This window comes from Aulostomus chinensis, chromosome 8, assembly GCF_037954235.1.
Source record: "Aulostomus chinensis isolate RoL2024-O1b breed Wild chromosome 8, RoL_Achi_v1.0, whole genome shotgun sequence".
Taxonomy (NCBI): Eukaryota; Metazoa; Chordata; class Actinopteri; order Syngnathiformes; family Aulostomidae; genus Aulostomus; species Aulostomus chinensis.
The window spans coordinates 17,405,837-17,421,020 of NC_141327.1; the positions used below are offsets into that span (position 1 = coordinate 17,405,837).

Sequence of the window (15,184 nt, forward strand, 5' to 3'; positions counted from 1 at the left end):
ATGAGGTAATTTTTGTTGTGATTTTTTTTTTTGGTTGAAAAAAAAACAGTCAATATGATGGAGGATTTGCAAAAGATCGTTGGTACTAAATTTCCCCCACCCACATTCATATACATATTTATTTATGTATTTATATGTTGTATATATTGTTCTAGTCATTTGATATCTTTATTTTTATATTTTATCTTATCCTAAAATCTTTAGTCAATATAAACCTTTATGTAACTTTTTTTTTTGAAGAAGAAAAAAACCGGAGTCAAATTCCTTGTTTGTGTGACAAACTTGGCCAATAAAGCTGATTCTGATTCTGAGAGGATGACAAGGGGAGAAAAGCACCAGCTGCCTTCAGGGAAACCTGATGTCGCCACTGGATTTCAGTTGGCGGAGCTGCTGACGCACTCCAGCTGTGGCCCACAATACCCACCGCTGCTACTGAGGAGCAAGTTCAGGCTGGCCGGCGCAACATGCTGCCCGAGAGCATTGCGAAATAGAAGAGACCCTGATTCATCTCCTGCCGGGGGGGTTAGTTAGAGTATGACTTCCTGTCAGGATGAGGTCATGGCACAAATGAACTTTTTTTAAAGGTCTTATTGTTTAACACATGCCCACTGAATTTCTTGTGAATAGCTAAAACACTCGGTGGGGACTCAGTTGTCATAAATTTCTAGCGAACACTGTCAATGTCGAAAACCATCCATCCATCCATTTTCTACCTCTTATCCTGTTAAGGGTTGTGGGGGGGTGGAGCCTATCCCAGCAGCCTTCAGGTGAGAAGAGAGGTTCACCCCGGACAGGTCACCAGTCCATCACAGGACCAACACATAGAGACAGACAACCATTCACACTCACAGCCACACTTACAGTCAATTTAGAGTATCAATCAGCCTCGTCCCCTCTTGATGTCTTTGGACTGTGGGAGGAAGCTGGAGTACCAGAGAGAACCCATGAGGCGACAGTGCGGACCACTGCACCACCGTGCCTTCCCATTTGCTTTTGTATTTTTATTTTATTTTATCCTATGTGCAACTCTTTCTACATACTATAGAGAAATGCTGTTGTGGAATCAAGAAGTTATATCACGTTCTTTATGCTTTCAGTTGATGAAACGGCAAAAGATTATCAACATCATGACACCAAGAAAAAGAGTCAGTTCTTGTAATTTATTCAGGATTATTTATGTAAATCAGAAGGAGAAAAATCCATGTTTTTCATACAAAATGGATTAAAACTATGTAACTATAATGATTTAATTAGGAAAAAAAGTCAAAAACAGAATCCAGAAATCTTGCAAATACACGTGCCAGCTTGACCTCTAATAAGGAGTTGAGGGCAGCGAGCCCTTCCGAGGGTGGGATGTTGTCTGGGCAGATTTCTGTGCGCATACAAAATGGGAATGATCTCTGGGAACAGAGAAAATAAACAGTCTGGCAACACAGATATGCTGAGGTAAGACTCTCACCAGAGTTTGGGTCGATCATTATCGGCGACGGCATCTGCAGGCATTCTGCTTGTCTCTTGAGCATCTCCACGTCAGCGGGGGAGACATTCTGTCTCCTGCCTGGAAATCAAAAGGAAAAAGCTCAGGATTGTCCTGTCAAAATGAGACGTGAAACTCCGAAACACAACAGACTGGCAAACGTCAAAGTCTGGGTGGAGTTTCAAGACTGTTTCTTACTGAATAGCAGAAGACTGGTAAAAGTATCTGTGCCAGAGATCACTTTTTCATAGGCAACCAAACAGTCGGAGCAGTTGGTGGGCAGGTAGACTTCCTGGAGGTAGAAAGGTTGCTCTGGGAAACGCAAGCATATGAAGATTAAAATGATAATCCATCAGATTTCCACTGTCTCTGTCAGTGGTTGGGATGAAGACCAGGACCTCTGAATCTGATTCTCAGAAGAAATGGCAGATTGTCCACCTCAAGTGAGGGACTTACAGTGTCTCGGGTCCTGTTCTGTAGTGAGGGGACTATGGAGCATCTAATTACAATGTTTCCCGATTGCCTACCTAGGGAGGTGTTCCAGACGCATCCAGCTGGGCGGAGGCCTTGTGGCAGACAGAGGACTAGGTAGAGGGACTAGATATTTCCACTCTGGCCGAGAAATGCCTCAGCATCCCCCCAGTCAGAGCTGGAAAAGTTAATGGAAATCCCTTTCATTCAAGTCCTCACCCAATGAGTCCCAAAATCTTCATTAAGCCCATGCAGATGCTAAATTTTGCATTTCACAGTATGTGGAGATGGCTTGCGACACCATTCCTTCACTGCCCAGAGGATGTATATGGAGCACAAGCTAGCTTCTCCCAGCAGCCCCCTGCTAGCTTGAATGAGATAGATATCATGATCAGGGCTTTCCTTGACTTTCCAAATGGAAATGACAGACCACATAGATCAGATTCACATAGTGGAAAATGTCATTTTGCAAGGGTTTTGTTAAGCTCTAAACAACTGATCTGATGTTCTAGATCCCAAACCGTAACAACAGAATAAGTTACAGCAGAACCTGAGTCATAAGAAGGTTGACAGTTGTTTGCAATAACGCTGGCTGCCTGAAGATGGCGACAAACCTGCCGTCCACTAGCTTTAAATCACAGATTAGGAGGCGGGCGCTTACTTGCAGAGTTTGCCAACAAAATGTAGCCTTTCTTCACTCACCAATTAACATTATGCTGTTTTCAAAAGTCACGTTGTACGCTAAGCTGGAACATTTGGTCAAACTGTGGAGAAAAAGATAAAGAATAGTATGAATGAAGCAGATTGTGTTCTTTACATATTCCCTGCTTGAATAATACGCTCATCACTCATCATGCTACAGCTCATCCGACAGAGGAGCAGAGAAGCAATACGCGGGTATCCTAACAGCTCTGACATGCAGCCTTCAGATTTCTGGTGTGATGGTGTAAGGGAGGGAACTCACATTCTCTGAGTCTGGATGATATTGAGGACATTGCTCTGGGAGGTTGCAGTGATGTCCAGCCATACGTTCTTCAGTAGTTTTGCAAGAGACCGGCTCCCTGGGAGGTCAGAGCTCCCCCCAATGTACAGCCACCTGCCCAACATCTGGACCACATCAACAACACAGTCAGTGTTGTAATCTTTGAGATATGTGAGATCGTTGTTAGGTAGAAGTGTATCTATTGGAGCTGCATTGAACACCTCAAATTATTGGATATTTTATTAAAACCAGAAGCGAAATCACGGCCAGCATCATTTCCAAAATTATTTTTGAAGCATATGGTTCAGGCGGCATGGTGGCACAGTGGTCAGCACTGTCGCCTCCCAGCAAGAAGGTTTAGGTTCGAGTCCCGGCTCCATCACAGGATCTTTCTGTGTGAGTCTCCATGTTCTCCCTGTTCCTGTGTGGGTTCTCTCTGGTACTCCAGCTTCCTCCCACAGTCCAAAGGCTAGGCTGATTGATACTATAAAATTAACCATAGGCCCTGCAATTGACTGGTGACCTGTCCAGGGTGTACACCACCTCTCACCCGAAAGCCACTAGAATCAGCTCCCAGCCCCCCCCCCCCCCCCCCCCATTTTAAAATGACTTGGCTTCTTAGGTTTGGTCAGTAATGATGCTAGACTAAAAAACAAAAACAGCACTATAAGTTAAGGTTCCAGTTTCACATTCGCTTCATGCCACCTTGAGGAAATGTCTTCAAATTTGATACAAATGTCCACCGGGACTTGAGGATGAACTGAAAATAATTCAGAGGTCAAAGGTCAAAGTCAGGTGACAGGCACATATTGCATGTCGAGTAGAAGTTTAGAGAAAATCAGCATGTATCACTGTCTGATGAAAACGTCAAATCATTCAATGTCTCTTTATGAAAAATCGAATAATATTTCAAAACTGGACCGCTACAAAAAAAAGAATAGGATATCCCAGTTTGTTTTCAAGTACCGAATATTTCAGTACCGCAACAGTCGCTCACTTACGTCTTCATTGCTGACACTTATTGGTTTGACCAGAACATCGCAGCTGCTCAGAGGAGCCGAGCGTCCCGGAGAGAGGAAACTCAGCAGCAGCACGACACCAGCGGCAGCCGTACACTTCATCCTCCTGATGTTTTCCTCGTGCAGCTCCTGTGGATGTGGATCCCTGTTCGTCCCCCTCACCAGCATATTTTGACTTTTCTACAGGCTTATGTAACCACAGCAAACAAGCACAGCGCGAGCTGAGGTCAGAGACTTAGTCCTGCCTGAGGCATGGCTGAAATCTTATCCGATCAAGCAGCCGGTTACATACCATTCTTACTGGTTTTCTTTATCTCACCTCCATAACCTGTCATTAAAACACATTAGCAAACAGATGAAAAAAAAGAAGAATTACTTTGTTTCTCTCTTGGTATTAAAATACAAATGTAACCCACTCACTAAAAAGTGTTTGGCATTTATAGGGTTAACTTCTCGCTAGTCGGCTGTTTGTTTGTTTTTTCTCTATCGGCACCTGTAGAAAAGTCCGATCCACCACTCGGGTTTAGGACGGAAAAGGACGAAGAAAAAAAGACTGAGAGATCAGAGAAAAAACGCATGTGGCGATGAGAGTGAGAGTGAGAGTGCTAAGAGATTTGCCAAGAAGAAGAAAAGAAGTTAAACGGTGCAGAATGGTGTAATTCTAATTTGTGCTTCTACTTACCGTTACCTTGACGAGGTCCGACGAGTGTCTGTTACCGTGGAAAACTCCGGTGAGTGATGATATTATTGATGTTATCCTGCCTGCTAACGCGGCGGTCGGCTAGCACAGCCATTAGCTACCATGATATAGTGCGGTGAAAAGTTAAAAACCAGTCGGAGCTTTTAAGAATTATTTAGATAAGAGTATTATATAAGAAAAACGTTAATTTCATGGAGAGATTATTTACATGTTAAAAAAATTAAGAGTAAAACTTAATTTACAGATTGAGACTGACAGGATTGAATTTATGATGATGAAATAATTTGATTTATTGTTTTGCACAATATGTGCAGACTGGTTTTTATGTGACCCCGGATCACCTGAGAGACGTTGAGATTGATGGCGAGCCAGACCCACCAGAGGAACGCTGAGGCGTTCTGTAAGTAGCCTGGCCAGCTACTTCAGGATCCTCAGCCGGATCGTCGTGGAAACATACAGGAATTCCCAGATAAGAAGACAAACACACACTCATACCTACCCTGGTAGCGTAACTCCAAAGACAAGATAAACCACACAAAGAACATTGTCAACACAGACAAACTGAAGTCTACTGAACAAAAAGAAGTGAATACAAGGACATTATTTCTTTTCAGATCATTTTATTTCTTTTTTCTTTTTCTTTTCTTTTTTTTTTTAAGAAAAGAGCTCTATTTTATTTGGGGTATTTCTGAGTCACTGTTAATGTGATATTTTTGTGTTTTACTGAAATTAAACTGTCAGTTGTTTACCATATTCAGTATCCGTTACTCCTTAGAACCTAGTCCAAAATATAACACAAGTGTTACACAAATTTTAAGGAATCACCGTTTTTAATTAGAAATAGCATCAGCACTATGAGAAATAAGCAAATATCAGGTTATATTTTTTTAATTATTCAACCAATTAGAAAAGTGTTTCTATCTTTTACCTTGGAAAAAAGAAGGATTAGGACCAGAAATAAAGTCCTCCTGTTAAAGTTTTCTGAGACATGTTGTAGTATATTTATGAAATTGGAAATAGTAGTTAAAAATTAAATTAAACAGCTGTCTCCAAGGTCACAAAGGCCTTAATAAAGTCTGGAAAGTTCTACGGATGAAATCAGCAGCACATGACATAATAAAGGGCTTCGTAAATTGAGAACTGAATAAAGCTGATTGATGTACAAGTATCACAAAACTAGAGTACTTAGAGAAGTGACATCAGTGCCCTGAATCGATGAAGGTTTTTCAGCAAACCTGACAAGAGCGATCAAGAATGACTCAGCGATGAACGAGGTTGTGTGATTTAAGATGAGAGCATGAATTAATGATTTAATAGTCTCCGTCAGACCCTCCTCCCGTGTCCCAGACCTGCAGTACTCGAACCATAAATGATTTTCACACAAAAACCTGCCTCGGTTCAGCAGCAGCGTTCAGGATCGAGGCCGAGAGGTGGTCTAGTAACTGAGGGTTGCGGGTTTAATCCCTGCTTCCCCTGGAGACTGTGTGTTTGTGCGTCTGTGGGGATCAATAAAGTATTTTTTTGATTCTGATATTGTATAATACTGAAGTTTAAAAACATATATTTGTATCTTCACTGAGTCGGTTCACACTGCGGTGTAAAATCTTTCCTTTTTTTTGTTCCGCTAACTTGTGAGCAAAGCTGAGTTGCGTTGCTCTCAGTATTCCGACGGATCTGATAAACATCCAAACACACATTTATGAGCTCAACGTCCTATTTATTGCATGTTAAATAAGTAAATGCTACCTATAGTTGTAAGTAATAATGTTTGCTACTTTAAAATGCTCCTTGAACATCAATCAGTCATAAATCTGATCTAAGCACTGGATATTTGAGATCTTCCTTGATATGTGATACAACTACAGGACTGCAACTTGTTATACAACCGATACAAATACAATAAGCACCCACCAAGCAGAAACCCATCTGGATGTACGTACAGGGTGAATATAAGGAGAATCTTTCAAACTGCTCTATTTGCTCTGTTTCTATTTCTGAATATACAAAATTAGCTTATTTGCATTTATTTCTAAAGAGACATCGACTTTAGATGTCACTGATGTTTCAGTTTGTGAAAGGCTATACAAATAAAATTGCCTTGCCTTGAAGTACTTGAAAACAGAGCTGCAATGTGACCTTTGAATGACCTCAAGACCTCAGATCTTGTTCAGGTTTCTGTGGTCACTTTCCCTCTGCACCAAGAGTAGTTGTTGCATCTTGGGTAGACTGTGTATTTGGACATGCCTGTCAACATCAGTATCTGTTGAAAACGTGTTTTCTGGACATTTTTATTAAAACAAAACACAAAAACAGTCAGAAGAAGACATCTTATCAAAAGTGTTTTTAATTGAATTCCACAACTGACAGGTCTACTGACATCTCCAAACAGGACGTGAGCAAAAATCGACAAATAAATGAAGAAAGGAAAATCGCAAATCTGCTGATCATTTATACAACTAAACCTCTGAGCAGCACCATGGTGGCAGCAGTGCTCTGAGAGGAGGGTGGAGGGAGAGAAGGAGGCTGAGGAGGCGGGTGGTGTCCCATGATAGATTGATGCTCTGCATGATGTCATCTAATGATGGAAAGAGGGAAAAGAGCAGACATTTCTCCTTCACCACCTCTTGTAGCTCCATCCAGGGGTGATGGTGAGGATGAACGACCGCAGGATGATGGAGAATGGAGATGGATGAAGAGAGAAGTGACAGGATTCATTGATCATTCAGACGTCCTGGTTTTCTTGGTCTTCATCTCTTCCTTTTTCCTTTGTTCTCATCCTGGTGAGAGACACGGGGGAGGGAGGGGAGAGACGGAATAACAGAAACAGGAGCATGCGATCACTCCATGGCCTCCTGGTTCTCTTGGTCTGCGATGATCTCCTCGCTGGCCTCTTTGCCCTCCTTGCTCCTCTTGCTCTTCTTGTGTTTGTGCCTCCGGTGGCTGTCGCCTTCCTCGCTGTCATGTCTCCTCCTGCTACTGCTGCTAAGGGAAGGAGAAGGATGAAGGTGGGAAAAGAGGAGGAGAGGTGAAAGACAGGGAGGGAAGAACATGAATTAAGAAGACATTTTCATTTGCAGCTTCATTACGAAGACAGCAGTACTCTGTCTGTGTACTTACCTGCGAGAGGACTTGTGGCGTCCCTCTTCTTTCTCTCGGTGCCGTCTCTCTCTGTGCCGCTCCTCCTTCTCCCTGCTCGTCCGGTCTCGATGGCGCTCTCCGTAGCCACGCTCCTGGTACTCACGGTAGCGGTACCGCTCCTCCTCACTATAGCAGTGGGTGAGGATGCTTACTTTATGGCGTTATTAAGAAAGTATAGTTCGGTGAAGGTACTAGATTATGACAAACACCTCAGCAAATATGTCTTCAACCTTCAACCCACTTAACGTAAGCGCTGACCGTAAGTACTGCATGAACAACATGGAGTGTGTGTGTGTGTGTTCCCCTCACCTGGTGTAGCCCATAGCCGAGGGGCTGTGCTCGCGCTCCCTCTCCCTCTCTCTGTCCCGCTCATGCGTCCTCTCCCTAGGCCGTTCTCTGTCCTTATCTCGTTTGTCGTCCCGACGGGAATAGTAGTCCCAGGGTTTGGAGTTATCCATTATTGGAGGCCAAGACGGGGGTACACCTCCAGCCATGGGGGGAGGGTAAGCACCTGAGGAGGGACAGACTAGTTACCCCATACATGTGGATACTGTGAATGCTACCTATTCTTGGCCAGCTATCCTCCTTGGCGCTATATAACACATTTCATCTGCAGCGATCTCCCAATCATGCTAAACTTTTCTCTGGAAGATGCACATGATTTCTTCATAAAGCCTGTTATGTCAGTGTGGCCTGGAATAATTGTCTACCTTGAGGGAACGGGTACGGAGGGATAGAGCGTCCATCGTAACCTCCCGGATGGCCACTGCAGAAACACAAAAGAGGCAACATGTTACAGACGGTGCGACTGCATGTTTCACATTGAACTAACTAAATATTCTGACAGTAAAATGATCCTAAGAACAACACTAATGTCAGTGCAGTTACACATCAGGTTCACAAGCTCTAAGCCTATTTTTGACATTAAAGGGATAGCAGTCAGATTTACGTGACTTTCTCTGAAATCGAGCATTTTGGAAATAAAGAATATTTGTCACTTTGTGACACAGCCATCCAATTTAGTGCCACAAGCCCAAGTTGATCAGCTGGAATCCAGCCATGTTCTTTTAGTCTGTGTAGTGTCTTGTGTGCATGTGTGATACCTGTCCATGGTAGGAATGATAGCAGGCGGGGGGCCACTGGGTGGAGGGGGGAAACCAGGCGGAGGGACAGTAATGGGCAATCCTGACAGATGAAAAAAAAAAAGAGCATCAAAGAAACCCAAACAAATGATAACACAAATATTGAGCAAGATAATTGTTCAAGATAATGATGAACTCACTGGGCGGGGGGATGAGCGGGGGCGCAGTGCTGACGTTGGGTGGCGGAGGGAGGAACGGAGGCGGGGGCATGTTTGGAGGAAGTGGTCCAGGAGGGAAGAAGGCGGGTAACTTAGCAGGGGTGGTTTCAGCCTCAGATGTTGAGTGTTCAGAGATCACCTGCACCCCGATGACAAACAGCAGAGGTTGCCATGACAACATACTCAGTAGGTTCCTCTTCACAACACTAATAACATTGGTGTTAACCCTCTGAAGACAAGAGGTCACTGGTGACATCACCGGCTATAATGACACCCCAAGAATCTTCACGAGCAGCTCAAAGTTTGTCAACAGCTGGATACCATCGAACCCTCCAGCCATTATTCAAAAAACAGCTTGAAAACCTTTCAAACATGTCTAATACAAACAAGTGCACGGGAGAAATCAACCTTTTAAGGGAGACCTCAGTAAGGAATCTAGTAAAAGTCATCTGGTAGGCTGGCAGATATGCAGGCGCCACACATTACCATGACAACTGTCCTTAAAGGCAGTTAGATGCCAATGAGCTGCAAGTCAAGTGGGCAGCTCATGTAAACAAACAAAAATAAATAGAGCAAAACCTCAATCTGACTCCAAACAGTTAAACGTGGCTACGAGGGTTGGTGTGGTGATTCAGAGTGACTTCCTGTGTACCTGAATATTGTTGCCTTCAAGGTTGTGTCTGCGTCGCCCTTCAACCCTGCTGATGGTGGCCGTCCCTCCTCCGATTACGTCTATAGTGCCGCTCGTCTTCCTGGGGAAAGAGAGACAAAATTAAAGCGCTGAGCAGTATTGAAAACAAAAGAAACACAAAAACGCAGTAACTAGTAATTCCATTACAATAATCTAAGCAGTAACACTAATATATTATGGTTGCAAACTTTTACTAAAAATGACAACAACCAGCAAATATAGAGAAGCTATCAACTAACCACGCTGAGTCCCTGATAAATTCATTTACTAACCCCTGAAGTAAGGACTTGAAAACAAAGAGTTTTAACTGGATCAATGAATTCTTAGTGGCTGAAAAATTCGTTTTGACTTTTTTAATAATTGCAATATGTCCTGCAATGTTTTCGGCCATGAGTCAGACCAGCGTACAGTCTTGAGTCATGCAAACACAAACAAAGAAACTCTTTTTGATAATCAAATAAAAAACAATATCAATTAAATACCCCCCCCCCAAAAAACCCAAAACAGAAGTAGTCCTCTGATTAGAATTCCAGTGAAAAGGAGAATGATACTTCAACTCCAGGATAAATAGATTCTTCAGTTTAAATACTGTGAATATACATGACAATAATGATTTTAAAGGGGAGGTTTTAAAGTGGTATATCCTGGGCGATGACATGGAACGGCTGTAGTCTTAATGAATTATGCATGAGAACTAAATTAGTTTTATCATCTTTCACACTTGTTTTGTGGGCCAGGCCCTTCAGCACCACTCCTTGGTGGACTCATTTGCATCGGCTACGACGAAAAGAAAATAAATACGATGGTGCTTAGAATCTGACCTTCTGGAGCAGGAAAGTCTCATACAGTAGTTAAATTTGGGTCACCACACTAATGATGTGTCACGGATGCACTCGGCTGACACGATGGTTTTTGTATTTGCCATATTTGTACATCAGCTACAGAAAGAAATACGGAGGACAGAAAACGTCTTTGAGGCCTCAGAAGCAGCACACGAGAGTTTTTCTGAGGTCACATTTCAAGGTCAAGAACATCACCAGGCCCCCGGCGTTAATGACTACACATTTCCCATCAGGCACACTGAACCTTGCAGGGACAAGGCCATGCCCACTTACGTATAATAGGACATGTCCTGAGCAGGCGGGCCAGTCCACTGAGGGGGAGAGATCCTACCATTTTGAAACAAAGGACAGGGAGATGAAAGTAACATCGGCCCTAACAAACAAACACACACATACAGCCAGCGGATGGCGACCTATTTTAACCACAGGGACACAGGTAAACCCGAAGGTAGACAGGTGTGTTTTCATGTGTCGGTGTGAGTCAAGATAGTGTCTGAGCAGGTCAAATGTAAGCACAAGAAATGTTTTTGATTTGGGTTTTTTTCCCCTTTCCAAAATGATTAAATGCCTTTACTTTCAATTGTTGCTGCCACATAAACCAGTCCGATTAACAAGAAACATTGAGAGCGCACGTGTGTTTTAATCCCAGATATCTTGATGAGTGCCAATAGAGACATAAGTGTTACCTGGTGACCTGACTGACGACAGACTTGTACAAGCTGACCGGAGATGTGAAGTCTGGTTTGGAGGTGTGAATGGACACGTTGGACATGTCCTTCTCATTGCCTGTCCTGCCTTGTTGGACCTAGGAGTGTCCAAAAAAACCACAAAAACAAAACAGAGAATTTCATGGTACTACACTCTACGTACAGCTGGGAGATGAGAAGAGGAACTGAACCGTCTTGACTGCAGAGGTCCAAGCCGCAGTTTGGGAAACATCACATAAAACCGGCATAAGCTGCATCATTTAGCAGACTTTTGACAGTGGGTGTAGAAAGGTGCAGGTGAAAGGAACGCACCATTCACTTATACCCAGATGTAATAATGGCAGAAACAGGCAGACCCACTTTAACCAGCCAAGGACATTTGCATTACTTTAAGACAAAAAAAGATTAAAAGAAACAGAAAGACTCAATTTCCAAAACTGTATCATTCCACACACCCCCCCCCCCCCAAAAAATTTTAAATCATAGAATGACTCTGCAATATCATCTGGTCCTGATAACGTGTGTAGATTCAACTATAAATAATGAAGTGTGAGTTGCAGCAGGGCGCTCCTCTTACTTGGATTTTGCTCGTGGCTGAGCCAACGATAGAGACCTCCATGCCCATGCGCAGCCTCTTCTGTTTTTCACAGTAAGCCTTCCATGTATCTTCATTGAAGCCATAGTTGAAGTAGTCGGACAGATCCGCTCCTACGCACGCACACCCCCCCCAAACAAACCCATCTTGATACACCGTTGCGAAAAGCACAACAACTCCAACACAATTTTAACAAGTGTTTGCTACATTCACACAATTAAAGTAACCAAAGGACACTGCTTTACCTCAACTATCCAACTCCAAATGAAATTAAATCCAAAAAAATGACAAAAACAAACACCATCATGGTTTACAATTCAGATTACTCTGTACAAGAGTGGCTATAAAAGTGCAAACACACACACACCTGGTTTCCTCCAGGGTTTCTCCTCGAAGGACTCCATGTCCACCTCCAATACCGGGACGCCATTGATATTTCCAGCAGCATCAAGATCCACTCCTTTCAGCTTTGTGGTAACTACAATAAACAATACAGGACATGACTACACAAACAATTCACTACTGTGCTCACAGAACAGAGAGATACCTTGTCCGTAAGGTCTAGAGCCTGTTGTTTTTATGTTGAGATTGACAGGTGGCGCTCCATACGGTCTGGAAAAAACAAACAAACAAAAAAAATCAGAAATTCTCAGGTGCACAGTATGCATCCTCCCCACAGAACAGGAATATCACCACATAAACAAACTCTGGAAAATGTGAGGTACTTGTCACCTGGAAAATATCTCACGGGGCAAGTGACCAAAGTAGATCAAAACCTACGTGTATTGTGGTGCTCCAGGTTTTATGTCTCCGATGGTGACGCGGACGTCATCGTCGTCATCGTCACTGTCGCTGTCACTGTCCACATCTTCTCCTCCAGCTTCACCTGTGGCCTGAGACTGGAAAACAAGTAATTCTATTGTTAGGGGACCAGGAAACAGCAGTACACTTACGAAATTAGAAACATGGAGGGAAAGTACACAGCCTGTAATCTTCCTACCTCAGAAGCCACTCCATTATCTGTAGCGTGAGCTTCAGCATCATCAGTGGTAGCATCAGCAGGTGCACTGAGGATTCGGGGAAGAATCTAACATGAGGGCAGCACTTAACAACCACAGAGGCTAGTTGCTCTTAAGTCATGTGCAAAAAGAAAATAGAACTTCCAGGGAAAGAAAGAACAAACTTTCAGCCCACATCCTTATCAAACTGGGAAAAGGAGCTTCCTCTTGTCATAGGGTGAATGTGCTGCAAACCAGCATCAACAGCAGGCTAAACATGTACTTGCGGGTCTTACTGTTCACTAATGCCACTACAGGGTACACATGTGAAAAGTTTAAAAATAAGGCAGGAAAAAAGAGAGGAAGAGAGAAATAGACTTCCTTTAAATCTTTTATAAATAATGTTTGTTTCTCTGAGTGCAAGAGCTAAACAATCAAATGAAATAGAATGAGGCTGAGCACAACATCAGAATTTCTGGAACAACTTCTCTATTTTTGGTTGGGGTAAAATGTGTCATGTGGAAGTACTTAAATGAAGTATTGTTTTGCTCAGTCCTACAAATCTCCAGACAAGGAAATGGTGCAGAATCCAGCAAATATCCCGCATTGGTTTTAACTTATTTCAATTCTGTGAAATGAAAATGTAATTATTACCTATGAAGCTAAAGTTATATAGAAATATTTGTCAGAAATAATCAAATATGTTTTATTTTTGTATTTGTTCAACCCCAATGTATTGATATCAATTGAAAAGGGATCATAAATACGGCTATTTCTTGTAAGTGTCGAAGGGCTGTGTAGTGTTGTATCTTCGACTTAACAACCAAGATGACTTTCTTTAGAGCACATTATCTCCTTAGAACGCGAGGCATCTTCAAAACGTTTCCTTAAATGTCTAAGACAACTAAAAAGATGTTAGTGAGGGTCAGGGTTTATGTTTAGTTACCCGACAGCAGCATTCAGTTTCGCCTCTTCGTCCTCCTCTTTACTCTCAGATTCATCTGTAACATAAAATGCGTATGGATTATAATTCACGAAGTATACAAGAGACAAACAAACGATACGCAAATTTTACGCCGCAAACTGAGCTGACATTTTAAAATACTTCGTTCCAACTCACGCAGGTGCAAGAGGCCTCAAAAGTACATCACACAGACGGCGCTAAATTAGCTTAGCAGTCGTTAGCCACTATGCTAACTCTCTTATCTCGTAATGACGGCTGTAGCAATCTTGCTTATTCATATCCAAGTGAGGGAACAATAAAACTAATTACTTCGTGCTCATTCATGACTTTGTTGTACGAAAGAATATGTTTTTACCTCCGTACAGCCATTCCTCCTCCTCATCTCCGGCGCTGGCATCGGTGGTGGCTGTTTTGTCCGCGTCCTCTGCAGACATGTTCAAACCGACAGCTGCTTTGCAACAACTACGTCAAACAAACCATATAAATGTAGAAGAACGCGTATAGTATCCCCTTTTAGAGAGAAAATGCTATTATGATGAAAAAAATTATGACTTCATAGATTTATTTCCAACCTTCTAGACCCCGTGTGAAACCGGAAGAAATTATTGTCGCCTCGTTAGGTCAAATGTTGCTGTAGTCGTTCAGAAAAGACAGCGCCCCCTGTGGACAAGAAGCGCCAAGCACCTTCCATCTTCATGCTGCTGAATGTGAACAGTGTGACATTGTTTGCTGAGATGAGATGAGATGAGATAAGAGCACATAAGAATAATTGGTATGAAAAGAAAAAGATCTGACCAAAACTACAAAGTTTTTTTTATAAATTCACCCATTATTATTTGCTGCACTGAAATTTGTGTGGTTAAATATGATGCTGTGCAAGTTACAACACATTCTTCAAAATTCTCAATTCTGATTATATATATGCACATACATACATATGTATATATATATATATATATATATATATATACACACACACATACATACATACATACATATACATACATACATACATACATATACACCAAATAATGCAAATCAATTAAAATCTGAGTAGCACTAAATGTATTTCTGAGTGATAAATCTGGATTTCGAAACTATCAGAGGAGCCGTTTCTTCTTAATACTACCAAGTGTGCTAGTTAGGTCATTGAGTTAGAAGAAAACCCAATCTGTTGCTATACAGGTGAATTTTGATTCATTTATCTGAGTGTACTCATTCTCCACTTCAGTCTTATCTCCGGAATTCCACTACCAGATAAAATCCACTGCTCTCAGCTATATTAAACAAAAACATATTT

The 15,184-nt window shown here is 42.3% G+C and overlaps 2 protein-coding genes and 1 long non-coding RNA gene across 7 annotated transcripts; 1 reads left to right on the forward strand and 2 right to left on the reverse strand.

Moving 5' to 3' along the window:
* Nucleotides 1-1,137: 1,137 nt before the first annotated feature.
* On the reverse strand, nucleotides 1,138-4,278 carry LOC147257439 (uncharacterized). Of its 2 annotated transcripts, XM_086211351.1 has the most exons (7): nucleotides 4,242-4,278; nucleotides 3,932-4,136; nucleotides 2,913-3,055; nucleotides 2,651-2,712; nucleotides 1,676-1,789; nucleotides 1,460-1,558; nucleotides 1,138-1,372 (listed from the first exon to the last, which is right to left on the reverse strand). In XM_086211351.1, the coding sequence occupies exons 2-7, from the start codon at nucleotides 4,115-4,117 to the stop codon at nucleotides 1,251-1,253; spliced, it is 726 nt and encodes a 241-aa protein (XP_086067477.1). In that variant the 5' UTR covers nucleotides 4,118-4,136; nucleotides 4,242-4,278; the 3' UTR covers nucleotides 1,138-1,250. The 2 variants fall into 2 exon arrangements, with proteins under 2 accessions (XP_086067477.1, XP_086067478.1); XM_086211352.1 differs by lacking the exon at nucleotides 4,242-4,278 and having other exon boundaries at nucleotides 3,932-4,170.
* Nucleotides 4,279-4,453: 175 nt separating this feature from the next.
* LOC147257440 (uncharacterized) lies at nucleotides 4,454-5,402 on the forward strand. The gene is made up of 2 exons (XR_015117601.1): nucleotides 4,454-4,680; nucleotides 4,964-5,402. It is a non-coding gene; the product is annotated as an uncharacterized LOC147257440 (long non-coding RNA).
* A 1,574-nt stretch (nucleotides 5,403-6,976) lies between these two features.
* Nucleotides 6,977-14,584, reverse strand: fip1l1b (FIP1 like 1b (S. cerevisiae)). 4 transcript variants are annotated; one of them, XM_086211348.1, is made up of 17 exons: nucleotides 14,457-14,584; nucleotides 14,240-14,346; nucleotides 13,867-13,921; nucleotides 12,923-12,989; nucleotides 12,703-12,821; nucleotides 12,470-12,534; nucleotides 12,290-12,400; nucleotides 11,905-12,035; nucleotides 11,307-11,425; nucleotides 10,894-10,947; nucleotides 9,740-9,839; nucleotides 9,070-9,226; nucleotides 8,891-8,972; nucleotides 8,498-8,553; nucleotides 8,097-8,298; nucleotides 7,767-7,913; nucleotides 6,977-7,631 (listed from the first exon to the last, which is right to left on the reverse strand). In XM_086211348.1, the coding sequence occupies exons 2-17, from the start codon at nucleotides 14,316-14,318 to the stop codon at nucleotides 7,487-7,489; spliced, it is 1,689 nt and encodes a 562-aa protein (XP_086067474.1). In that variant the 5' UTR covers nucleotides 14,319-14,346; nucleotides 14,457-14,584; the 3' UTR covers nucleotides 6,977-7,486. The 4 variants fall into 4 exon arrangements, with proteins under 4 accessions (XP_086067474.1, XP_086067473.1, XP_086067476.1 ...); XM_086211347.1 differs by having other exon boundaries at nucleotides 14,240-14,502; XM_086211349.1 differs by having other exon boundaries at nucleotides 6,978-7,628; nucleotides 14,240-14,502.
* Nucleotides 14,585-15,184: the final 600 nt, after the last annotated feature.